The 26,821-nt window shown below is 40.7% G+C and overlaps 1 protein-coding gene across 3 annotated transcripts in view; it reads right to left on the bottom strand.

Moving 5' to 3' along the window:
• asic1b (acid-sensing (proton-gated) ion channel 1b) overlaps positions 1-26,821 on the bottom strand; it is a 144,178-nt gene that overhangs the window by 10,987 nt on the left and 106,370 nt on the right. For 2 of the 3 annotated variants that reach the window (XM_023406349.2, XM_023406348.2), the window contains 2 exons: positions 8,245-8,395; positions 4,177-4,304 (listed from right to left, as the gene is read on the bottom strand). In XM_023406349.2, the coding sequence (XP_023262117.1) occupies positions 4,177-4,304; positions 8,245-8,395 (279 nt within the window). Of the gene's footprint in view, positions 1-4,176; positions 4,305-8,244; positions 8,396-14,820; positions 15,625-26,821 lie in introns of those variants that run through there. The other variant, XM_087174025.1, reaches the window with a different exon arrangement.

The raw sequence follows: 26,821 nt of genomic DNA, 5'->3' as shown, positions 1-26,821 counted from the left end.
AATAGGTTCTTGTGTATTTATTCACCTCATCACATGGATTAGACCTACTGGAGGAGCCACATGACTTATAATAATGGTTCTCTCATGCTCAGAGATCTGCTAAACCACCTTGTGGCAACATTACTTCCCAATAGTTAAACCTGTGCAAAAGCTCAATTCTGCCCGGACAAAAGTGAATCTGGCATATGAGATTTAAAGGACATTTTAGTATGCTGTTAGCTGTTTAACGACCATGAAGAAGAAAACAAATCATGTTAAGATTGTGACCTCAATTCCCCCTTCATTAACTGAGCGAGAGAGTGCAAACAAAAGGGTAGAAGGTAGAAAGGAAGGAGTCAGCAAGACTCAGTGGGCAGAGAGAGAGAGGAAGGTGGAAAAAAGCTGGGAGAAGAAACATTTTGAAGTTTTTGCTTTATACGTTGAGCAGTGGGAAATTGCAGATTTCTCTTTTGTGGGATCATGGTGAGTGACAGTTTGGCCGAATGAAAAATCCCCCAACAGTTTTACACTACAAGACTGCTGAAGCAGGGAGCTGAATGAATGTGAGCAAACTGCATTAGATTAATGAAGAGTGAGCCTGCCAGCCAGTGAAATAAATGAATAAATATAGACAGAAAGAGAGAGAGCAACGGAGAGGAGAGAATCATATTAAAGAGAGAGTAATTGTATTAGAAGAATTGTAATGACTGCTGGAGACGGGAAAAGTAAAGGAGCTAGTGAGAAAGAGAGAAAAACAAAGAGGAACAGTCTCCTGCAGACGCGACATTGGCAGCATGCAAAATCCTGCTGCAGCCCGCCGACACTGGAAGACACTCACCAGTAGTGTGAACGTGGAAGGACTGAGATCACTCCCCAAATCCATCCCTTTCCCTCCTCCATTCATTATACATGGTTCTGTAGCATATTAGAGCCCAGAGTATATGATTTGTCTGGCTGCATGCTTGCCGTCTCACCTCGCAGAATTATGCACAGTTCAGAGGAATAACCTACATACACTTCATTTCACTGAGCAAGATACTTCTGCAAGCTGTGTTTCTTAATAATGTCGAGGCACTCAGTGTGTAACTATACAAAGGTCTCAGAGGGGCCCACAGACTTGAGCTGTCCCTTCAATTGCATTGTGGGATTGGCGGTTTAGAGGCATAATACTGGATCAGCGTTTGATTTCCAGCTATCAAAACTGCCTTTTCTGCCTTCATCATAAGAAAAGAATAAAAAGTAGCTGTCAATTCAACTGTCCTGTCAGGTTATTGATGTGTCTGTGACAGACTTTTTGCCTTCTATGTGAAACACATGATTGATTCCCAGTCAAAATGATGTTTTCAACCTCCTTTGTGTGAAAGAAGAGGAGCATTTATCTTTCAAAACACAGCATTACTGCTGGTAGTTCAGTGCTAACCATGTAGGACGCCTCATTTAAACTCCCTAGAGTCCAACGAAAGCCTCGGACAGGGTGACAGGGTGCCAGTGACAAGTATTTATGCTGCTGTGTGGCTCAATCACTAAGGCCCATGTACAGTGAATCACAATTGTGGATATGGATAAAAGTACTAAAACAACAAATGTAAAATGCTCCATCACAAGTCAAAGCACTGGATCTAAAATCTTACTTAATAAAATAAAAGTAAAAGTATAAATGTATTATCAGCAAAACGCACTTAAGGTGTGAAAAGTAGTAGATCTGCAAAAAATGTCCCCCATGAGTGATCTATTCTTATATGGGAATTTATTAAATTTATACTGATATCATAATGCATGCAAGTAGCATCCTACTGCTATAGCTTGTTACACAGCTTAGTCTAGTGGTTCACAGTCCCGGGTTTTGGCCCCCTCCAAACAGCCACAAGATAAATCTGAGGGGTCCTGAGATGATTAATGGGTTAGGAAAGAAGGAAAAAACAAAGCTCTGATAAACAAATCTGTATTCAGTTTTTTCTTCTCTGTAATCTTGTTTTTTTGTGAAATATTAAATGATACTTTTTACTACTTTGGACCTGAAAAAGTTATTTAAATGAAACCATCTGAGACGCTTAGAGGGGAAATGTCTCTTTGGTGGAGATGCTAACAATTCACAGACTTGTGAACTTTGAGAAGGGGCCCCAACCACACACTGCTTTTCTGCAAATAGGAAGCAACACTACCTTATAATATACCATGAATTGTGAAAGACTGAACTGTGTAAAATCTTAATCTGAGAAGTAACTAGTAACTGCAAGTGTCAGACAAATGTAGTGAGTAAAAAGCACAATATTTTCCTCTAAAATGTGGAAATGTGATATAAATAGAAGTATAAAGTAACAAAAAATGGAAATACTAACAAAGTACAAGTGCCTCAAAACAATGCAGCAGTTGAGTAAATCTACTTAGTGATCAGTAATCTGGTGATCAGACTGAACATGTAAAGGCTTACATGTTCAGTTTGATCATCACGTTACTGTTTGGAAACGTTTGTAACAGAGGAAAATAAGTAAATAAATAAGTACCATTCAGTGTTGGGTCAGTGGACTTGTTATACAGTATGTTGACAGCACTATTGGCCATGTTGCTGTGTGTGAACAGAAGCATCACTGTGTTTCCAGTTTCCTCCAGTTTGTTCTGTGACTTCTGTGATAACCAAGCTGTCTGAGTATGAACCAGAAAACTAAAACCAGTGAGCTAACAGTGGTTACAATCTGAGCAGAGCAGAGAGTTGGGTGACAGTGTTTTCAGTACTATCCACCTTTTCACATTAAAAGGAATATAAGATTCAATACTCCAAAAAAAAAAATCTCACATGATGGAGCTTTAGATATATTCAAAATGTGTAACATCTGCCTTGACATTGTTTCAAATGACAGAGAGAGAGTTTCGGATAAGCTCTCAAACAGAACAGCTAGTGCTCACTGTTTAAATTTCAAATGACTGAGATACTGACTTGCTCGGGAAAGTTCAGTAAAGCTCTCAGTCTGTCTGCTGGGAGAGACGGGGGCAGACAAGGGCAGAGCCCTCAGGAGTGCCTCAGAGGCAGCAGAAAGATCCTCCAGATGGTTGTGCATCAAGGGGAGTGAGCAGTAGACTGTGAGTGCTACTGGGACACAGTCCAGAGCTTGATCAACCCTGGCAGGGTCACCTGGGCCTTGCTGGACGCTTCAAAACACCACAAATCATCATACATCACTGATTTTGCAGGCCATTGTAACAGGTGAGTGACAGTATGTTCACACCAGATAAGATGTTGCAAGACAATTTTGTAGTGAAATCTAGGTTTTGTAAGTGCCCATGTAAACATATTGTGACCAGCATCTGGGACAAAAAAAGCAGCTTTGAAAACTGATTTTGACACTTGAAACATATTTCCCAGCAAAAGTTTTCAAAAGTAAGAAACAGCTTAGTAAAGACAATGACAAATGAATAATAATATTATTAATACTAGCCATGCTGACATACACCACCATGTATGTGAAGACTAGCAAATGGATGATACTAACAGGAGAGAAAGGCTGCATTGCTGCTGAGGTGAATGCTACATACATACATACATATACACAACAAAGACGCAGTTTGTATTGTCCAGACCTGGCTCAAAGCCATAAGCAGATTTGGCCAAATAACATAATTTCTTTCTCATTGCTGTGTCGATGACACGTGTTATGTTTGGATCATTTAACACATCAGAATTTAAAGATAAACTACTGTATGTTTCATTATTCTCTGAGGTTTTACTCATTACATTTTAATCACTCCATGTCCAACACACATTTGTGCCTGTATGTATAACTGCAGCAGAAATCTGCCAGCAGTCCCCTGATGGTGCATTTGCTGTCAAGGCCCCCAAACTCTAAGACAGCCTTGCTACTGAAATTCACCTTGCTGCATCAGTGACTTCCTTTAAACCTCCACTTAAAGCTCACTTTGAACCTTTATGCTATAATGCAGCAATGACTTTGGCTATATTAATGCACATCTTAATTGCTTTGGTGTGTTGTTTGTTCTTTTGAAGCACTTTGTAACATTGTTACAATAATCATTATCAAAGCTGGAGTGGTTATTTGATTTACAAACATGATATTGCTCTGAAATCCTCAGCATTCATTTTAAAAGGCAAATATTAACTTGCAGATTCTCCCCGACAAAATTTGCTGAAATATATTCTTGTATTTTCTGTATTTCATTTCTGTCATTGTTCCCAAGACGTACCCGTTGTTCCTGACAGGATACAAAGGTCTGAAACCCGGGCGCCACACCGAAGCCCAGCTGGTCTATGAACGGCGGCTCGTCCTGGGTGTGGATCTGAACTTTGATCCCTGCTTCAAACGATGTCTCGTCTGTTGACAAGAAGAGGTTAGGGCATTTACAACGAGGTTGATGATTTGTATGCACACATTGGGCTGCATGATCTAACTAATCTTGTTACTAATCAAATGGAGAAAAGGCTTTGCAGTAGAGGAATATGTTTCAGCCAGTGCGTGAAAAACAAGCTGGAAAAAGTCTTATTTGAGCTGGAAAGAACCATTCATGGGGACTAATTGTTAATTATAAAATTAATTAGTTATACCTATGGAATGGCACGGATGGCAAACACATTGCGCTGAAATGAAGAGTGAAAGGATAAAGGATATGGACTTCTTAAGCAGAGTGGTTAATGACAATACATCTCCCACAGGAGCCTTATTTACTACAAGGGGCAGCGAGAAAGAATGGATGAATTAATAAATAAATGATGATGAGGATAAAAGGAAAATCAATACAGCTGACAGCTTCCTTCACTGCAGCACTCTGCTGTATAGATTTTAAATGAAGCAGATGGCCCTCTTTGATACTAAGATCAGGGGAACATCACAATGTCATGGTGGCTCAAATCTATGCTTGTGCAAACATATTTCTATCACATTTGCAGGGACCTGGCACTGCTTATCATGGCGATGGCAGGCTGTATTCAAAAGATTTAGTTCCTTTGAGCGCTGGCTCGGGGATAAAGTAGGATGTCTGTTTCCTGCTGCCTTTCCTCCCCGGTTGTCACTTGGTATCGTCTTCTAAGTGCCAGGCTTTCTCACTATTTTCAATTAAAGAGCTCAGGGATGCGGCTGGAATTCAGCAAGAGAGCTTCAACAAAGAGCGTCAGACTTTAACTGTTACACATTGCTCTTCTGAGGCTGGATACAAAGACGTTCTCTGCTGTTGCCAAGACGAATGCTTAAGGCTCGGAGCAGCACATATACATAAGTAGTGCCCAAGCTCCTGGTTGCAAAAGCACATGTCATCTTTCAGTCATGGCCATCTGTCATCCTTGAACAATTGGTATAATGAAATTTAGTCTGAATCTTGGAATGAAATGTAAGCGTGATCACACTTGACAATATACAAGCATGTTCAGCTGCCTCAAAGTTATTTCACTATCTGTGATTTGTTGTGAAACAATTTCAGGTATGCAACAATAACATAGAAGATTTCTTACCAGAGTAGTTGATATAACCAGGGGTGGTTTTAACAAGAAAATTATAACCCTGTCACACTCGCCAACACACATTTGCTTGGATTTCTCTCTTATTGTATCCTGCTGTGCTCTCTTGTGATTATTTGATCCTGACTAATGCAGGAGAGGAGGCTCAGTGGTTATCTCTAAACCAACATGCCCAGCGGTATTGTGAGTTTGTATGTTCTACTTAGGTCTGCCTGGGTTTCCTCTGGGCGCTCATATTTCCTCCCACAGCCCAAAGACAAGCAGGCCGGGTGAGGTTAAGACTCTAAACTGCCTGTAGGTGTGAATGTGAGTGTTTATATGTGTTAGACTGACACTTTCATGTGCAGGCGTCCTGTCCCTAGAGTAACCTGTCTCTCACCTAATGCATGCTGGGATATACCTCAGCACTTCGCAACCCCATAGAGGATAAGTCAGTGTGAAAAAATGGATGGATGAATATCAAGTTTAGATCTGGGTCCTCATTTATCAACCATGTGTATGCAGAGTTTTGTGCTTAAACCATGTATACACGCATTTCTACACACAGAAAGGATTTATCACTTTCTTCTTGTGCTTGAAAATGTGTGTAAAATTCAGAACCTCTCCTGACCAGGCGTACCAACAAACACCCAGTGATACACAGGTTTAATCATCGGAAAACCGATTCCTAAAATACACACAATCCCCAACTCTACTGTCAGCCATGCCAGCAAGTAACTTTGGTTGGCTTAGTTGGGGTTGATTCTGTATGTAAATGTATGTGTACAAGCACATGGAAGTAGAACAGTCAGCGGTCAGTTGTGCATGTACATGTTTGATAAATACCAATTTTCTTGTTCTTACACACAGTTCTTACACACACACACACACACACACACATTCTGAACGTGTTTTACGCTTGATTTGATAAATGAGGCCCCAGGTGTTTGTATGGCACATCATGCACTGCACAGCATCCAGCCAGATTAAAAAACTGGTAATTAAGGCCATTATAATAGGACTAATGAAGAGCCAGTCTGTCTCATTTGGCATTAATGACAAACAGGTCAAGTTTTTGTAAAAACAATCGTGTGATATTGAGTTGGCGGGCTGAGATTTTTCCTAACTGAAATTTAGACAGCGATCTTCAAAATTTCCACCACTTTCTAGTATATTCACAATAAAACTGACTTTAAAAAAGGCTATTTGTAAGTTTTTTCTGCTGCTGAACGCCACTTCTTGTCGGGACCAGGTTTATAATACGTCCTCTGTGCAGCGCTACTTCTGCAGGGCAAACTAGACACAACAGTGACTCTGTATTGGAAAGTGATTAGATGGGCTGGCCAGGCCGGGGCTAGCTGGTTAGCGTGCTAACCTCAGTAGAAGAAAAGAAGTGATAGAAATAGATGCAAAACAAGATTTAACATTGGGGTTGCTTTCCACTGCTGCAGACAGCTCTTGGTGAGTAAAGAGTTTAAGTTTGATACTGAACTTGCAACATTTCTTGTTGACTGGTTGACTGGTAAGTAAACAGCTCTTAATGTTAACGTTGACTATGAGGCAATAGCAAAACTTACAAATAGCTCCTTTAAAATTGAATGTTCAGGATGAAACACTGTATATTTAAAACTACATACTAATCTCCCAGGAAAAAAATAAACCATAGAACATTTGTGAAGTCATTAAAGTTCATTACAAAAAGTTACTCTGACAATGATGACTAACTGCTAAAATAATCTTTAATAATAAAAAGTATGTGACTAAAGTTTACGACTGTGTGTATTGTAGTTACTGCATCCTTAGGTTTCCACCACATCCCCTCTTGTGAAAGCCTTTAATTATTTATTCATCTTACATAAAGAACATTTAATATTAATATTATTAAAACCATTTAGACTCGGAGTAGATACAGCTTTATATTTAAATATTACATTCAGACCACGGCTCTCTGCTTTGTGCTTCATGTTTAATGATTGTGAGCACAGTGTTTCTCTGACCATGCTGAACTCTCTTTACATTCATTTCCCAGTACATATAAAATATTGATACAAACACACAACAGCATGTGCTGCAGCATTAAAATCAGAGTTGCAGGGTCTCCTGGAGCAGCGCCGAGGAGACTCCACTGTGTTAATGAGGGGGCGACCCTGAATGGAGCAGCCTCTGGCCCCCACTGATTTTATATTGGGCAATTGGTTCTATGGCTTTGATTCATGTGTACTCGATGCCTAAATGACAAGTGATACAATTATATTACAATGCGATAAAATTCTCCTAAAAAATATCCATCTGTCTTTAAATTGTTTAGTCGATATTATCCACTGACACAGCAAGGGCATTTCAAATCCATTGATCAGAGCATGTATTTTTCCAGATCATCACTCATGATTAATGAAAGTGGAGAGAAAATTTCACAGAACTTCACATTTCAGGGGCACCATTGGGTGTAAATTTGCTACAGATAAAACAAAATGGTATCTTATTTGGCCTAGAGTATGCACATGTTCACTATACTAAATGGATTTAGGGTTTTACAATTACATCAAAAGGGTTTGCAGAGAGTGCAATTCAGCCTAGTCAGGCCTCCAGCTCGGGGATTAGAGGGGAATCCCTGTGATAGCTTTTTTTCCCCTGAGATTTCTCAGAGCACCAGCACTGAAAATAGGAGGCCACTTTGGTGTTTAATTGATTAAAAAAAAAAAATCTCTTTTTAACACAAGTCCTCGCTTCAGGCCAAACATAAACACCAATCTTGTAGTTTTAGCTGCGGTCTTCCGAGCTGGGGATGGGATGTTTCATGTGATGTGTCCTCCAGGTAAGCTTACCAGTCTCTCCCCATACAGGCAAGTATTCGTCCTGCTGAATGTCCAACATCAGCTCCAGGCCATTGCCCATCCCACCCTTCATCGTCACCAACAGGGGTCGTCCATCTTGGCCTGAATTAAAGGTGTAGCATTTTCCATAGCGTGTGAATATCTGAAAAAAAACCAAAACACACACACACAAAGAAACAAGGATTTTAGTGATTTTAGCTACAACACATGAGAGAAAAGGAATAGTTAGGCCACATCTCAGCTTAACTTTGTATACTGACCCTCAAGTAAACTCTCACTTTCTAGCTGTATGCATTTAATCCTTCAGGAGTGGAGATAAAGGTAGTGCTAAGCAAGGGATTGTTTCAAAAGCAGCTAAAAAGAACCCACAGTACCCCGTCCTTGTTACGCTGTCAACTGCAGACCTCAGAAGTCTTCGTTTTGAGATGCTGTTGATAAACTGAGCTTTCAACCCTCTCCGTGCTGCGTGATACAGTATATGCTTGAGTGGATGTGACATGACTTCTATTTCAAAGTGGGAAATCCTCTGAATGAGAAATCCCATACACAACAACAATGACTGCTGGCATCAAAGCAAATCTCTCACTTAAAACTCACTGTGGTCCTTTAATATTTCAGATATGGATTATTAACGCTTTAAAAACTTGATTTATGTTTTAGAAATGTCACTATTATTAATCAATTATTAAATTAATCAATAAGGCACTTGACCATTAAACATTATTTCAATCATTTGTTGATCAAAAAAGCCAAACATTCATTTGTTCAATTTAAACATGTTACCATCTAATCTGGGATGGGGTGATGGGAGTTTTTTTTTTTTTTTTTTTTTACCACACTGTGGCATTTTTATGGACCAAACAATTCATCAATAAGTCATCAAAACAATCTTTAGTTGCAGCCCTAATCATTATGGAATCTTAGGTTGCAACTAACAGTTATCAGCTTATTATTTTCACATTTAATTATCCATAAAAATGTAAATAGTAAAAAAGACGTCCACCACACACTCAAGTTGACATAGTGTATATAAATGTCTTGCTTCATCTGCCTAACAGCCCACAACACTAAAATATTCAGTTTAATATAAAAGAAAACTTAATAAAGCAGTGAATATTCACCTTTGGAAGTTGGAACTAGGGAATTTTATGTGTGTCTGCTTAAAATTGACTGTTTCAGCTTCAATCAAATCATCACCTTGCTTTTTTCTTTCTCAAGTGGATTCAAAGTATCTTCAAAAAAGGAAGCCTGATCAAATGAGGTCAACATGCTCCAGTTCCACTTTCATCTCTTTGACACACCATCTGCAGACGCAACATGGGCTTCAATGAACACAGTGCCGTTTTCATCAAAACCTAACTATACCTGCCCTACATGCTAAAGAATGCCTTCTTATTGGTTGATCAGGCATGTGTGCTGCTGGAGAGCTACTGGAGAGCCAACATGGAGCTGTGACCTACTGGCAAAGACATGATTGCCAGTGAACTAATGGATGTATAATCTAATCACAGACATTAGGAAATGGAAAACCATGGCCAGGATCCAAAGTAAAATGTTCCTTTACTTTGTTATCGAGCTGCATGATTGCGAGCCCTGTATCAGAGCATCCTAGTTCACAATTAACTTAATAATAACCTTCAACATTCTGACGTTCATATAATAAAAAGGAAACGAAAGAGGGGATTCGTGCAGAAGAAATGAGAATAGGAGCAGAAAAGCAATAACTGAAATAAATCTCTTACTTCCACTCTGTCTTTGTCTAAATACTGTGCTCACAACATACAATGGCGATAAGGCTTCACTCAAAGATAGCGGTACAAATAAGTCCATCACGACACGCACAGTTTGTACAAAAAGCTTTTTTTTCTCTGCTGAGGCTGCCTAAAAAGGCTGTAGCTTTATATCTCGTGAATGCATTGTTAGGACCTTGGGAACACATAGGGAGGCGTTTATTACAAGGGTGACTTATGAGTCAGACATTAGCGCTTCATGACAAATTACTCAAATGTCACAAACACCAGATATATAGAGCAGGAAAAATTGCAGCCAAGTCTCGGAAAAGGAAAAGTTGGTATAATGTGAATGCAGTTCAGTGGAGTGTGTGGGAAAGAATGGAGCGTGAATCACGATGGATTTCCTTCCAGGGTGCGGTTATATAGGGGCTTTTAAGACACAAAGTGGTGAAATGTAATAAAAAAAGCTGCCTGATAGTCGGACACAATATGAGATGTGACCTTTCAAGTGCGCAAGTGGCAAAACTGAGTCAAAAGCAGTGGCTGCAACACATGTGCAGTGACTCTAGAGCAGGATACAAACATCAATAAAATGCCCCTAAAATCCATCTTAGTGCTGGAGTAAAGGCACGGGAATCTTAAGATATCATGGCGACTACTGCATCAGCCAGAGAAAATAAATATGATGATAACAATGGGAAAAACCTGCAGGAAAGTAAAAAGGTCTTTGCTTCTTAGTCTGAGAATCTGTAAGCTGATTTTTCCCCATGAGATCCTGCAGCAGCCAAACAAGCCACATTTTATTTTTAAAAAAATTAAAAAAAAAAACAATCAACTTGTTAGAACAATTTCTTTCCAAGGTTTTGCCGATTTATAGCTCACAAAGGCCGATTTTCCAGGAGACAAGTTTGAACCTTCAGAGAAAGAGGCAACGTCGCTCACACTGAAAAGAGAAAAAGCATTTGGCAGATGAAGAAAACAGTGATAAGATTGTTCATGATTGTGTGGAAGTGAGTGCGTCTGTTTGTCATTGTGCATTTGCCAGAGCGTGCGTGCACGCCAGAACAAGAATATGAATGAGCGTGCTTCAATGGGTGAGTGTGTGTACAGTATTTGCGTGGATGTCTACAGCCACCCCTGCTTGCCATCTGCGTGTATGTGTTGATAATGTGGTGACTGACTACAGGAGGCCTGTAGTCAGAGTTGCTGTGGTAACCAGGAGATTGTGCTGACTGCATTGAGTGAAGCGCAGCAGCAGTGGGTGCTGGTGGTGACCTTGGGGAGTCTTCAATGTGTTCTGTAGCTTTGAGGTTTATGCTTAGTCTCAATATGCTTCTTTTTGTCTTTCTATCAAACAGCTTTTCTGTCTTATCCAGTGTTGTTGGCAGAGTTTGTGTGGTGAAAAATACCCCAAATACATTTGAAAAATAAAACAAGAGGTGTGTGTTGTTTTGGAAATGTGTTTTACCTGAGGCAGAAAGCCCATCATCAAAAACAAAAGCTTTTTTTTAAAAATAATATTCGAATAAAAACTTCAAATTAATGAATTCTTAATAGTGTAAAGGGCAGTATTAATTGGCTCCACGTAGTGATAATAAACATTTTAAACTTGTTGCTAATAACCTTGTCGTCGAAATACATTTAGCATTCAGTGTGAACAAGCACTTGTGACTCTTAAGCAGCTTTTCCTGAGGTGGTAAATCCCATATTGCAGGTGTTTCTCGCATGGCTGAACACTGAGCCCTATACATTGCATTTAAAGAGAGAACCACTGGGTCTTCTTAACTTGTAAACACAGAAATGAAATATTAAAATTCGCCCCACCTGTGAGGAAAAATGCTGAGAGAGACATCATCCTTTCTCGTCCTTGCAGGGTGTGGAAATGTCAGTGTCTCTCTCTTGGATAAATAATTCACAGACAGACAGCCCGAGACTGTTGAGATGGCCCTCGGCTATCCTTCACATGACAATGTGACAAGGATGCGCAAGCTGTTCCCTAAAGTTGCCAGGGAACCACTCTCCCTACTCTCCATTGATTTCAAGATGAGTGCTGAGCACAAAGGTGCAACATGTTATGACAGCTACAAAAAGACACCTATGAAAGATTGTCTTAGTTTCAACAACATGACGCTGAATCAACTCAGCTAAAAATAGGATTTGTTGATACTCGCACAGTGTTACGTCATGTGATACGTCATCGATCAATGTTCAACAAATAAAACTATGAAGGAGTGGATAAAGAAGTGTGCCAGTTTACTTTTTCGCTGTGCCATTGTGCTTCATCTCTATGGGGAGGGTGTGTTACAAAATACTAGGGACACCTTATTATGTAATTCAATTCTATACTATACAGGCCTACAAAGACAAAATACACCACAGATCCAAATCAACATTTATAACATCAGCCTTAAAAAAAAAAGAAAAAAAAAGAAAAAAGCAGCAACTAAATGAACCATAAGCCGAGATTGTTTTCATCAACTGCTATTTCCAAGGTCAAGGATGAAGTTTAACTTTTAAGTCGATGTGGATGACAAGTCCTATAGGTGTTCAAGATGAAGGAAAGTTTCTAACATCACAGTTCCATGGTAAAAGATCAAATTATCTACTGATGAAGACCATGTGATGCAAAAGCTCATGAAAAGATACTACAAGGACCAGAGAAAGTTTTACCAGTCAAAAAGAGTCACCAGAGTCACACCTGTTAAATAAAATGATGCTACAGTTAGCAGATAAAATAGTGTTGTAGATTTTTTGCCCGACAAAATAGAACCTGCAAAGTTTTTACTCTGGAAAAATTTAAAATTCAGAGGAATCTGTTTCTGAAATAAATGTCTGGTCAGTTACTTACAAAGAGCCAAGAAGAAATACATGTTGAGCCCACAAATCCAAAGCCATTGAGTTGCTTCAGAGATTTAGGGTAAAATTTTCTCTCAAAATGTCATCAAAATTCACATGCACAAAAAAATAAAACGAGCAACCATTGCACTGATATTCCAGACAAGATACATAGATAGCAAATCCACCTTTAGTTAGACTACCCAGTAAGATTTAAACTGTCGATCAATAGGGTGCAAATGTGGGACAGAAGCTGACTGTATGTTCTCTGGTGGGTTTTGTAACTGAAATCAATGTCTGAGAGTGAGGAGAGGCCACCCTGATGAGAAATTAAGCATGCGTGTTGTTAAGGCCTAGATGAAATAAGGATTAAACAGCTGCATGGAAGGGGGGATGGATTGATGAGGCCAGGGGACCAAATTTATGGTTTCACCAGAGATCCGGCAACATGGGTGGGTGGAGCGGTGGGGGGTTCCTGCACAAAAGTCAATACATCCAGAAACCCATTGTATGTAGACAGGCTTGTCTTGCTCCTCCACACCTCACTTCTCAAGTGTGACTGATTCTATTGGTCTGACTCATGCCGACAGCTTGTCTTGCGCGCCCCGAGGCCAGGCAGGGGGCATCATCGATTATCTATGCACTAACACATATCCCCAAAACCCAGACCTCGGCATCATGTTTATCTCTGAAATAGTGTGTTGTTACTTGGTCACCCTTTAAAATACACTATACAACATGAAGCGGGTCTAAAGATGTTGGTGAGAAGAAATGTGTTTGACTGTGATAACTTGTTTTGTGGTTCCAGATACGTAGCATTTAAATTTGTGGGGAAAAAAAGAAGAAAAGAAGCAACTTTTCGATGCATTAGTTGTGGATTTATATTTTGATGCCACAGAGACTGAAGGCAACTGCCACTGAGGTGAGGAGTTTCAAATTATAAATTTCCTTCAAAACATAAAATAATCCTCAATCTTTCCTGCTGCAAGTTGCAAAAAAAAAAACCAAAAAACAAACAAAAATCAAGCTGTTTCAAGCAACAGAGGAGAATCTACTTAACTGAAAACAAATTTGGGTAATGAGGTGGGAGAGCGAGGAACGCTGGCTTTCACATTGTTCTCCACAGGATGATGAAGTGCAATCAATGGGGCTGCAGTTTACCAGTGAGGCCAGCACTAACCGCTCTCTATCACAGTATCCAGGAGCATTGTAAAGTGTTGCTAAATGAATCAAAAGTCTTCATTAGGGGCAGATTGGTCTCCTGTGAGCATGGGGTTGTACACACATTGATCCAGCAGTGATGGACGACAGAGGAGAGACCCATTCGGACCATACGGTGAACGTAGAAGCCTGCTGGGCTTTACAGTAAAATTATTCAACTTTTGATACTGTTTGGTGCAGAATTTACTGATATAATATTCCACTGGATTTGGACAAAATGAGTATATGAAGGTGCGAACAAATTAGAAAAATTACTGTCCTATAATAAAATAAAAAATGTAAATATCACAACAACACTACAAGTGTTGTCTAGTCAGTGAATTTATGGAACGCTATAGGAACATTAGAGCAATAATATAGAGGTATACTGTCAGCTGAATCCATTTGCATAAGATAAATCACTGTAAGCTCTCTGTGGAGTACAGCACAGCATAAGTCCATATACAAATATTATAGTGGCATTTACATCGCTATAAAGCTTAAGAGGTAGAGAGAGTTAATTGAACCACTGAGGAGCATTACCAAGCAACAGCGCGGAAGAATGCGCATTGTGTACCCCCTGCTCATTGCATGTGTTCAAAGCAAATTAATTGAGTGGCCACTTGATAACTATCCACACAATACATAAAAATTACTGACAGCCAATTACAAACAGTTCAACTTCTGGCTCAGACTAATAACTGAATAAGCTGCAGCCACCTCTAAAAGCTGCATCGACCTGTTGGGAGGGGGAGGAGGAGGGAGTTAAAGCGGAGAGCTGAACTTTGGCGTCACTCACGGTGCTGAAATTGCGCGGCCCGCAGAGCTCTCCCTGGTACCGACAGTACAGCAGCATCTCCTCCAGCTGGTGTCCCAGCCGGTCCAGCAGTTGCCTCATAGACGGCTGGGATTCCCGGGGAGGAGGAAGAAAGTGGTTGAAGTCCAAAATCCGAGACAGCGGGGACCAGGGCGGCTCGCCCAACGCGCTCCCTCCATCGTCGCCCCTCAGAGGTGTGAGCGCCTCTCTCGCAGCGGGGGACACCTGCCAGTTCCTCCCCAAAAGTCCCAACCACCTCCCCGCGCTGAATATATCCGTCTTCTTCATTCGCCGCGGTAACAGGAGGTTCTGGTTACAAATGGTGACAGCGGGGAAAACGAGTCTTTTGGCGTACACCATGTGCGCCTTGGTGTACACGGGCGAGGAGAGCAGGTACCGCACTCTGTTTGAGGACCAGGTGAAGAGCAGAGCCAAAGCTGCCAGGAAAGCCAGCAGCCACGCAACTCTCCGGGGGTAGGAGCCGCTGAGGAAGATGTGCCTCAAGCCATGCAAGGTGGTGTGTTTTATGAAGAGCTTCCCGGCTTCAGCGAGGGAGTCCGGTCTCGGTTTCGATCCAGATGAGTCGCACTGGCACATTTTGGAGGACCGCTGGTGCGCGCTTCCAACATCGGTCCCGCTGTGGTCACGGTGGCTGAGACTAAAGTCGCCTCCGCGCTCACAGACGGCTGCTGTTGTTTGTGAGGAAGAAGACAAGGAGAGAGAGAGAGAGATAGAGAGAGAGAGAAGCGCACGCAGTCCAGCTCGGTCCTCTGAGCAGCAGCTTGAGGCTGTGATGGGGGAGTATTTTGTCAGTCGCGCAGCGCTCCCTGATCTTGTCCGAGGGGGTGCGGGGAGGGGGGGCAAGTTATTCAGAATGATCAGAATTATTCAGTGCGCTACTGCGCAGCAACTTGAGTCCCGGGGATTATTTCATCAAAATTATAAGCAGTTAGTCTCTGAAAATCTACAGACAAGCCCCAGGGGCAACGGAATTAGTTGAAATCACGCGGTTGTATTGTAATTACACCTTCCTGCTGTCTCCCTCCCTGTCTTGATTCTCAATTTTTCATCTGAGCGTCTCCTTCCACCTCAACCCTCACTCTTAAAACACACACACGCACACACACACACACACACACACACACACACACACACACACAAACACATTCTTCTCTTCAGACTATCCAGAGTGCTGTTTGCTGAATGAAATCATTGGCCTCAGTAGCTACAGACCATTTATCTTCCTTTTCAAGCCCATCAGACAAACACACAAATACACACACACACACACAAACACAACACACAGGCATGGACGTACACAACCCCACACACATGCAGCATAATCCCTCCTAGCTCACAAATTGTATTCTTCCTCAAAATTGAACACGGCATTATAGAAAGTAATGCTGTAGAGACTGTAGTCTCTTTCATTACGGTTCCACCAGTTGAATTTTAAATGTTGCAGATTCAAAGGCTGAGAACAAAAAAAAGACAAGGCTCACTGGGTGTTTAACATTTTGGTGACACTCAGGTGTAAGCAAAACTGGTTGACATTCCCAGCTGTCAGTTCTCGGATGCGTTTCAGTGAAAGATTTGAAATGTTATGGGGAAAACAAAAAAGGTCACGACGCTGCTGGTAAATGAATGCAAATCATGTCGCCTGTCTTTAAAGCTTCTCCCCAAGTCCCGAAAAGCCTAACTTAGATTTAATGGGATTTTTGACCCCGCGGTGCCCTGGTTTGGCTTTGATGGTGCTGGTTCATGCTTGGTTGGTCATCATCACACAATGTTCCAATCCCGAGTAAAAGTGAACACCATGCACGTCTGATTCTCTCTCTGCTCCTACTTTTGAGTACAGTGTGTGTGTGTGTGTGTGTGTGTGTGTGTGTGTGTGTGTGTGTGTGTGTGCGAGTAGTTTACTGTGTGACGAGGGAAAAGAGGTGAGAAAGAAATGGCGTGAATGAGAGGGGAAAGGGAGCGTGAATGAACTTTTGTCTCGTGTCATTGTCTGCTGAAAATGTAAAATCCAGTTTCTGGCAGCCTAGGTCATTTCTGTGATCAGGGAAAACAGTGCCATCTAGGGTTTGATGATCTTTTACTATGGATGATCTTACTTTGGAATATGATTTCCTTTTCACATGACTTGTACCAATTGCGCCATTGAAAGGTGCTATATTCAAAAAATTCAATTATAAAGGTTCAGTCACTGCTAATCAGCCCATTGTTAACTATTAAACAGCTAGCCCACAGCAGCTGACGACGGGAGTCATTGTTCTGCTCTGCAGCCTCGGCGAGCTTGGTGTAGCGGCACATGTACCAGTTCTCCACCTGAGCAGAACAAGTTGCAGACCGTCCGCGGGATGAGAGACCTGCCTGCAAGCCGGGGCAGGGACTCAACTTTCAAATTAAAATACACACATATAGCACCTCATGAAATTAATAACAGTGCTGTCCACACTAATACTCAATATGAACTAAGCAAAAAGTGTGATTGTTTGTGACACATTTTGTAAACAGAAAGCAGCATTCGGGCGACATCTCAAAGAAGCGCCCAACGGTGGAAATTCAGATCATGGATTGTGATTCTACCTAAAAAGATTGTCATGTGATTTTTTGAGAGGGTGAAGTCATCAGCTCATTTTTGCACCATGATCCCATGCAGATTAAACAAGCCATGCCTAGAGATTAGTTTAAAACCCTTCAGCTTACTTTAGTTTTTTGCCCTGTCTGATGATTTAGTGATGTCCCAGTGTATCATGTCAAAAATTAGACAGCAATTATCTCCAAGTTGTAATTGTTCTTTAATAGTTTTGTATACTTTATGTATCTTGGCAGGTGTAATGTTTTTGAAACCGGGAATGTTGTTGGTGGATGATTCTGCAAAACACAGAATTATGTTAAATTCCAACTTAAAAAGAAAAAAAAAACTTGCTTTCTATAACATCTACATTCATAACTTTACGGTTAGCAAAGATTGCAGTCAGAACAACATTAATAGCAGGTCGGCAACAGGGCGCATGTTCTGGTGTCCTGCATGAACGACAAAAAAAGATACAAACTCATCGACCAGCCTGATCACATCCTTAATTGTCTGCCTTGCTAAATAAAGGGCACACTACTTCATACATTACTTTGGATACTGGGCTGTTTTTTTTTTTTTAATGCAGACTCTAGTTTACCTACCCAGAGTCTCCATGATGGTGTACAGAGAATAAACATGACACAAAATTCAAGCACTGCAAAGAACAGAAGATGAGATCAGGCAACCGCCAGCAGTTTAATCTCCCTCCATGTTTCTGGGTTCACACAGGACACAGCCTGCTTACTCATACTCTCATACTCTCCCTGGCAATGTGCTGTAGCACACGTCATAATGTCCCTTCTGAGGACAATCAACTCTTCTACTCGGGCAATTACTCATGTTTTAACGGGTGGGGGTGTCACAGGGAATGGTTGCTCAAGTGTGGGCCTACGATGGCTGCTGAGTGAAATACCATCATCGCATATTCAAGAGTTGTACCATGAGCAGACAGGATATCCTTGACTGAGTGCAATTGTGTGTCGTGTACAGAGTGCTGACATGCCTGTGAACAGGAAAAGTAAGAAAGTGAGAGACAAACATGAAAGAAGATCCAGCACAGACAGGGGAACAATGGAAGTTTAAGGGTAAACTTAAGGGTGGGAATATAGATTATTTGTAACTTAAAAACATGGTGGGCGGCGCATCAGCATTCACCTGACATGGATCCTGACGCTTTTGGCATTTAACAGCATTTGTTCAACCCCCGTTTCCATAGCCAGCTCATCAAGAGGGAGACATATCGGAGGAGAGGCTCTGTGCAACAAGCTAATCCGTCTGGGTGAAGGGATAATGATGTACTTGCTTGACAGAGAAACACAATCCTACGAGTGTAACAACAACAGAATAACAAATGCACGCGGCTATGAAACCGCAGTTAGAGAGTTTCACTAATGAGCCCATTATGAAAGCAAACAGGGATATTTGTTCAGAGACATATCTTTAGTCGAATAATACCTATGAATCTCAGACACAAATTAATATCATGTTTGACTGACTGCATCTTAAAATACACAATGAATTTACTATTGGATAAAGTTGAAATATTGTCCAAATAGACCTTTCACTGATTCAAGAGTGAATAAAGGAAAATAAAAACGAAATCCAATGAAAAAAGGCGGCTTGCTTGATTACTATTGGGCAGAAAAATGCAGACTTTGGCTAAAACACTATTGATTTTTCAATGTTCATACTCCCATTGCAGATCTTTGAGTCTATCAAAACACCTGCTCACTTAATTTTTCAAAGAACAATGAGTTCAGGCATCCCACGGCTGTAGCTTTAAAAGGAAACACACATATGGCTATTTCTATAATCACAGACACTTTGATCTTCATCTGAATATGAATCTGTCTCTTGCAAAGTCATTTCAATTATGTTATTGAGAACTGTTAATGATGGGGACTGTCATTAACACACTGACTGTGTGCAGAGTAAATTTATGGACACATTTTAAAGTTCAGACCCGTCAGCAGCACCACAATGAAACAAAAAGGGATGTAATTACAGAAACATTCTCAGTTCACAAATGTCAGTATCCATTGCAAACTGATGTCATGAATTTCCATCACAGGCTATTAAACACCACAGAGTATTAGTTGCTTGATTGCTAGGAGCTAATGTGAATGAAAGTAATCAGTAGATGTCTGTTTTTGGGGTGGATTTTTGCTTTGACAGTTTCTCTAAATGAGAAAAGACCTCAGTTTCAAACAGTGAGGCCAGTGAAGCAGTGAATGTTTAAAAGCCAACTGAAGATAAATGAAAGAATCACAGACGAGAACAGAAATGTAATGGCTGCCACTTGACGTCGTATCTTATCAGTCATTTTAGTAAGATAGCTGAGATCCCACCTTTTGGCATGCAGTGTGTGCCATGCTCAGTGATGAACTACATGCAGTATTCTTCTTTAAAACCACCACCTTAAGTAATCAAACTTGCGGTAGATTTTCAAAGATAATGTACATCACAAGCTCTGATCTTTAATGTATTTATATATATCTACACACATATGTAACACACTTCAGTCTCCTTTATTATTTGTGTTTTTGTTTGCAATATGTATTTATTTACTTATAATTCATGCCTTTTTCTCTCTATTCTCTAGTCTTGCTTTACCCTTTTTCCAAGGTTTTCATGTGTACATGCACAAATGCCTGACCTGAGTGGATGTGTTGGGAATAATACAGTATGTAATAAATTGTTCAATATTGTACATACAGTACCGACACTGCAGGCTGTTATACAGGGGCTTTCTATTGTGCATGACTATGTGCATGCAAAAGGGGTAAGTCTTTTTCTCTGCAGGAACTGGGTGCACTGGTGCATCCACCTCTGCATGTATATTTGTATTTTGATGAGTCTGCCTGTAAATAAATCTGTAGATACTGGAAAGACACATGTCTGTATATTGTGGTTTTTTTTTTTCTTCATAATTTATTTGTACATCGTGTGGGTGGTGGTGGGTTAGTAAAAGGGTTTTGGAAACTGGGTTGAGGCATTGGTTGGTCTGAGGAACAGGTAAGAGAAACAATATGCAGTTGTGGTCACAGCATGAGGTAAAACAGCCATCTAACATGCCTATGTGCAACATTAAAATGAACTTTTATGCATCTACCTGTGGATATACTCATGAGTACTCTCAATGAATAAATAATTGCATAAAAAGAACTACATTACCTGCCAGATGACTCTATGGAATGGATTTACAGCTACTGAGATCACAAATAAATGAAAATGTTCTATTCTCTTTATCTGAAAAGTGAGTGACAGGAGTGACATGAATATCAACTGTGATACTACGAGGACGCTGAGGGGTAAATTAACCTTTGAGTTCCATGTTGTGTAAGTGTGTCTCACTGCATGCACTGATGGTAGTCTGTTTGCAAGAGCTCTGGGTTGCCGAGACACTCGGCAGTTAATCAAACTGTCATTCTAGGTCCAGATCAGGGTGGAGCTGGCCAGCCTGGACCTTGACATGTGTAGAGTTAAAACTACATGCCACAAGACGAACAATGCCGCCCAGTTCCCCTCCCAACTCCTCTTCTCCTCACCACTATGTATTAAATCTACGGGACTGTGCACACGCTACCTCTATCATTACCTCTCTTCTCCCTGTTTACTCTCAGTACAGTTCAACCCCCACTGTCTATTTGCCAGAGCATAAAGACAATGCATTTTCCCTCATCCTCCCATTCTCCACCCTGTGTCTTAAGGTTATACGTCAACACTCCTCATACACATCTTTGTACTTTGCTCTGCCTCTCTCTTTCCTCCTCTTTCTGTGATCTCCATATTCTCTCTGACTCTTTTGGTTGCTGCTGTGTCTTCTGTGTCTTCTGTCTCCTGCTGGGAATATTTGGCGCCAAGTCATTCACAAGGGAGCAGGCAAAAAAAAAAGAGAGAAAGAGAGAGAAAGAGAGAGAGATATAGAGAGAGAGAGAGGGAGAGGTAGAGGGAGGTGAAGGATGGAGCAAAAGAAGAGAAATGGGATGGAGCCATGGGGAGCAGCGGCGGTCAGGGTCCTGTAGCTGTGGGGGCTGACAGAGGAGCAGGTGGTGATTTACAGAGACAATTTTGAGGATAATTGTGTACATGATCTGCTGTATGGGACAAATGTCACAAAGGCCACTTTTCCAGTAGCCTCTCAATTTCCTGGGCTATAAGGTTGAATTAAATACTGCGTCAGCTAAGTGCCGCTCTACTGTAAAAACAATATTAGATGAGAGTCAGTAGAAATAGCTCAGGAGCTCACTGAAAGCTTGTGAACACAGAGAACTTCAGGCTGTGACACTGAAACAAAGCTGAATGCTGTGTGACACTGTCAAAAGCACTCTGCACATGAAAAGTATTAAGAGTTGCATTGTGCTGTAAAAATATACCCTTGGTTTTTAAACTATTAGAATTTGATTTGGCTGCTCTGAACACAGCATAGTCAGTATTGAGAATGAGTAGAACATGTCAAGCTGCTGCATTGAACACAGTGCAGACTTACAGTAATTATATAGTACAATATAGCTCACATGTTGTCAGTATCTTTAGCAGCCCTCCCGTGTGCCTGTCATTCAGGGTGCACATGAGAGCATGCCACGTGCATGTTCCAACAAATAAAGTTTACGTCTAACAGTATCACTCCACCGTTAGACATTCCTTCCATGCACTTGCTATTACATCACTCAAATACTCTCATCCGCAGTCCCAATTAATCCCAGTCAAAACACATGCTCTGGTGGCGAAGGAAGGGAAGACTGCTCCTTCTTCTTCTTGTGGTAATCATTAAAATGGCACTTTCCAAGAAAAATACAGTGCTTAATTACTTTCCCAGTCCGACCATCATGTAACTGTTTTGGCTGAGCGCAAGCAACAGGACTGAGACTGCAGTTCACTTAATGGCCACTGGTGTCATTAATAAGAGAGGTGTAGACTTTTGTATATCAGACTTTTATTAGATATTTTATTTCATGATTAATTATGTTTTGATACATAATTTTTAAAGAAATTTTGAGGCTTGGTGTATCCTACAAGGATTTCATTATCGTTTTTTTTTTTTTTTTTTTTTTTTTTTTTGTTTGTTTGTTCTTTGTTTCTTTTGCATAGTTTAAGCGTCAAGTGATATAAATGTAGTTGACAAGAGTGTAACAAACTGCCCACTATAATTATTTTGGCATGAATATAGTCAGATTTTAAACCACCAAATATCAGCACAAACATATTGGACATGGGTGAGCTTGGTCTAAAAATACTGAAATTGCTGTGGGTCTTTGAAAGCCCATGTTGACCCATTTTACAGTGATTGTACATTAGAGAAGCTATAGGGCTCTTTTAGGCACAGTGTGATGCCTTTGAGTTGTTAAAACTAGCTACTAGTTAAAACCAGCATGTAAAGCCCTGCTGTGGTAAACATTCTGCTGCATTGAAAAACTTGAAATAAACTACAGTATTATCACTGTGGTGTGCACAAGTCAGCCTCAGAACAGATGTTTAAATACTGTGAATAGCTGGAGTGTGGTAACCACTGTGCTGAACCAGATGGTTTCCAAAGCCACCGTGTGTGGCAGCACCACCATAGTGACTTGTGGTGCATCAATGCATTAATCTGAAAATTGATTCAAGAGCCTTACTGTATAAGTATCGTTGCTGAATGGAGCAGATTTATATTTACAGCTCAAGGGGCAGTAAGAGTATCCCTGCCTGCACGGGGAAACACAGGATGACACAGCTAATTTATCTCGGCAGCATCATGACAGCTGGGCTGGAGAGAGTTTGGGAAAGGGGAAATGGTTCTGATGAATGACTTTCAGAGTACGGCCGCTAGCAATAGCAAACAGTCTCCCAGTCCCCACAGGCCTGATGCCTCCTATTTGCCGCTCAGAGAGAAATGAATGAATGGCCCTTTGTGAAATAAATGGTCTCTTTCTGCCTGACATTTACAAATGAATCCTTCTGGTAAAACCAAATCCTTCCATTTGTTCTATTAGTTGTGGAAGTGATTCTCCTGTGCTGGTGCTCAAAATTCTGTGGTTGTCAAATCCACACACAGCAGTGGTGATTTAAGAAATGTATGAACATTTTGGGGAACATGCTTATTTGCTTTTGTTATGAGACAAAGATGAAATGATTGATATCAGTCTTGTCTGGGTGGTATGCACAGGGCTGGAGTCAGGACATTTTTTAGCAGGAAATACTTTATGTGCTGTCAACAACTGGGTGCAGCAACTGCATGTAGCTTGTTGTCACAGTGGAATCACCAGGTTTGGTGATATCTGGAGTATATGGTAGTTAAATAAACTCTTTTGCATCCATTCATAGCACCTTTACATAAATTCCTGTAAAATTACAAACTGCCATTTCTATATTTTTGTTTGTGTAAGGATTAAATAAACAACATATGGTTGAATAATTTGTGAGCTTTAGAGATTTTAGAAAGTGTATTTTTATGCTAAAATTAAACTAAAAACATTCTTACTCACCTAATATTTTATAAACACACAACACAGAAATATTTCCAATAAAAATCCCCTTTAATTTGGTTATTGAAGAACTGTGACCACAATGTGGACTGAGCAGGTCATTTAACAGTTGAAAAATGAACCTGTCAGTGTTCTCTGGTGGATAAACAATGTGATTGTTACACTGTTTTTAAATTAACTAATTAACTCAACAGCTGACATATATTTGCAAATACATATTAGTGGTCCATATATCAATCCAACTGATTATTAGTTGGGCTCCATTTGATATCAATATTCTCATTTTACTCTTGGAAATAAAAGCAAGAAATATTTCTTTAATACCTTTGAAGGGGCACTTGTAAGTTTTCTCTGCCACTGAGAGTGGATTCTTGTTGGGAGCTGGTGGTAGCAACTGTCGCTTGACAAGAGCTTCAAGCATCGTTGTCTTTATACTACAAGAAGTTATAATACGTCCTCTGAGCACAATACATCTTCAAGGCAGACTGGAGGCAGTCAGTATCGGAAAGAGATGAGCCGAGCTGGGGCTAGCTCGTTAGCGTGCTAACTTGAGCAGATGAAAAGACAAGATCGAGACAAGACAAGTCTTAACATTGGCTTTGCCTTCCATTCCTGGAGACGGCTCTTGGAGAGTAAAGGAATGAAGTTTGATTCTGAACTTGCAACGTTTCTTCTAGACTGGTAAGTAAACAACTGTTAATGCTAACGCTGACTGTGTAGCAGTAGCAAAATTTACAAATAGATCCTTTAATAACTTTCAGTCAAGGATGGCAATGGACATACCTCCACACCCTCCCATTAGCCATGCCTGTAAGTGAGTGAGGAAGGACAAACATAAAACACACACAAACATGACAGGTGTGGCAACATACACACCAACATCAAACTCAAATGCCAACGGTAAAAACAAAGTTTCCATCTCCTTCTGAAAATATACATCAATCCAGTTTGTTTTACAAGAAATACACACCTCCAGCGCCACCTCCCCCCTCCCTGACAGACAAGTTGTATCATAAAAGTCTAAACCTTTCAAAATATTACACCAAGCTCACTTTTGATTTTCAATTCAGCAGAAGTATGATCAAGAACTTCTCAACCAGCAAGATCCTCAGAAGATATCCTGTCATCTCCTATTAATATCAGTCCCTATCCAGTTTCATAACAGCTTACAATCACAGGCTCTTAAACTGCTATTAACCAGCATATCCTGACAGATGGAAAACAAAGAAACAAATCACTACTTTGATTTCTTGCCTGGATGTATTGCTTTTATTCAAACTACTTCGCCAGAATTTATAAAGGTTCAAATTCTGTGTTTGTTCTCCTTGTTTGCTCTTCTTGTTTTGCACCAAATACTCTGGCAGCTTGTTAAACTGCTGGCAAGAGGTTAGTGTGTGTGCATGTGTGCATGTGTGTGTGTGTGTGTGTGTGTGTGTTACACCTTATGTCAGGGGGATGTCAGACATGCAGTGAAAGCAGGGCTAACGAAGGAGGGTCGATGGTAGTCCAACTGGCTGACAACTCTCTGGGAAAACTGACACACACACACACACACACGTACACACCCACACCCACGTACACACAGAGGGAGATCAGACTGCCAGAAAGGATGAAACAGACAGTCCAAAGCCAGCTGCACAGTGGGTTGCACTTAGATGGATGTTTCATTTTGATTTCATTTTGGTCTGCTGTATAATGGTCCCTCGGGAGATACATTTACTGAGAGCAATATGATAGCTGATGTCTTCCATGAGCGTGTATTATGTATGCAGGTGTGTTTGTGTGCAAAGTTGGTCGCTAATTGCTGCCATGATTTATTTGCTTTTGTCCCCCTAATAACTCCTGGTCTGAAGCTGGCTGAACAATGACATCCTGTGATAAACCTCAGAACAGGGAGGTGGAGATTTGAATGAAGAAGGCACACCTCCCCGCTGATATCTGTAATTCTTTCACCGTATGTTACTTAGGAGACATTATTGGTGTTAAGATTTGCATCAGCTATCCTTATTAGGTTGTGGCGTTGAATAATATAATCAGCCCTTCCTCTATTATTGCCCAAAGGCAACAGCACCAGACCCGCAGAAACCAACTTAGAGATCCTGGGATGAAACAATAACCACTAAATCAATAGATGTCACGATTTTCAGCAGAGGGACCCAAGAGCACGACTCAGGAGGCAGATATAAAAGTAAAGAGATTTTACTTAGAAAAAAAAACACAAGGATACAAAAATCCAAGCATGCAAACGAAGTACAAAGGGTCAGGCTGAAGCAAAATCCAAAGAATAAAGCCGTGGTCCAAAACAGGATCAGGATCAAAAACAGGCAAAGATCAGAGCGCTGGAAAGATAAGTTACATAATGTTGCTCCATGTCTGCTGGATGTGTAAATGGGCAATTTTGTGTCCTAACTATACGACATAACAACTTTACACAGTGACATGTCAGGATTACACGTCTGCCTTGACGTTTAGAGGCTTGTCCGCCACCTAGTGGCCAAAAATGGATTTGTGCAGCTTTAAGTTTGGTTTGGCTTCTGATCCATATAACCACTGAACAACACAAGATGTTTGTTAAAGGAATGTTGCAGAGTGTGTGTTACAGAGCAACTGCTGAGCTTGAACTGATGTTCTTTTGAAACATCTCTTTTCTGATTCCACGTACTTGAACGATGCTGAGAAAAGGTTGTTTTTTTCGGCAAAGATAGTCAGTAATAGATTATTACTTAACTTTGAAGGTCTGTCTGCACATCTGAGCATACACAAGCACACATCCAGGCATGTGAACACAGACACAGAAGAGAAGCAGAGCAAGAGAGCAAACCTTTTAGCCAGTACTCTTAAACAGACAACACCTTTCTCCTTATGGCTCCTCCATTCTGTCATTTGCAGCCAAAGATTTTATTTCAGCTCTGATATGAAGTACAGTCCTGTAGGAAGC

Source organism: Seriola lalandi, unplaced genomic scaffold, assembly GCF_002814215.2.
Source record: "Seriola lalandi dorsalis isolate HSWRI2012SDOR001 ecotype SW California unplaced genomic scaffold, Sedor1 jcf7180002054304, whole genome shotgun sequence".
NCBI lineage: Eukaryota > Metazoa > Chordata > Actinopteri > Carangiformes > Carangidae > Seriola > Seriola lalandi.
Note: the sequence above shows the minus strand (reverse complement) of the source record. Positions and strands in the feature narration are given on the sequence as shown.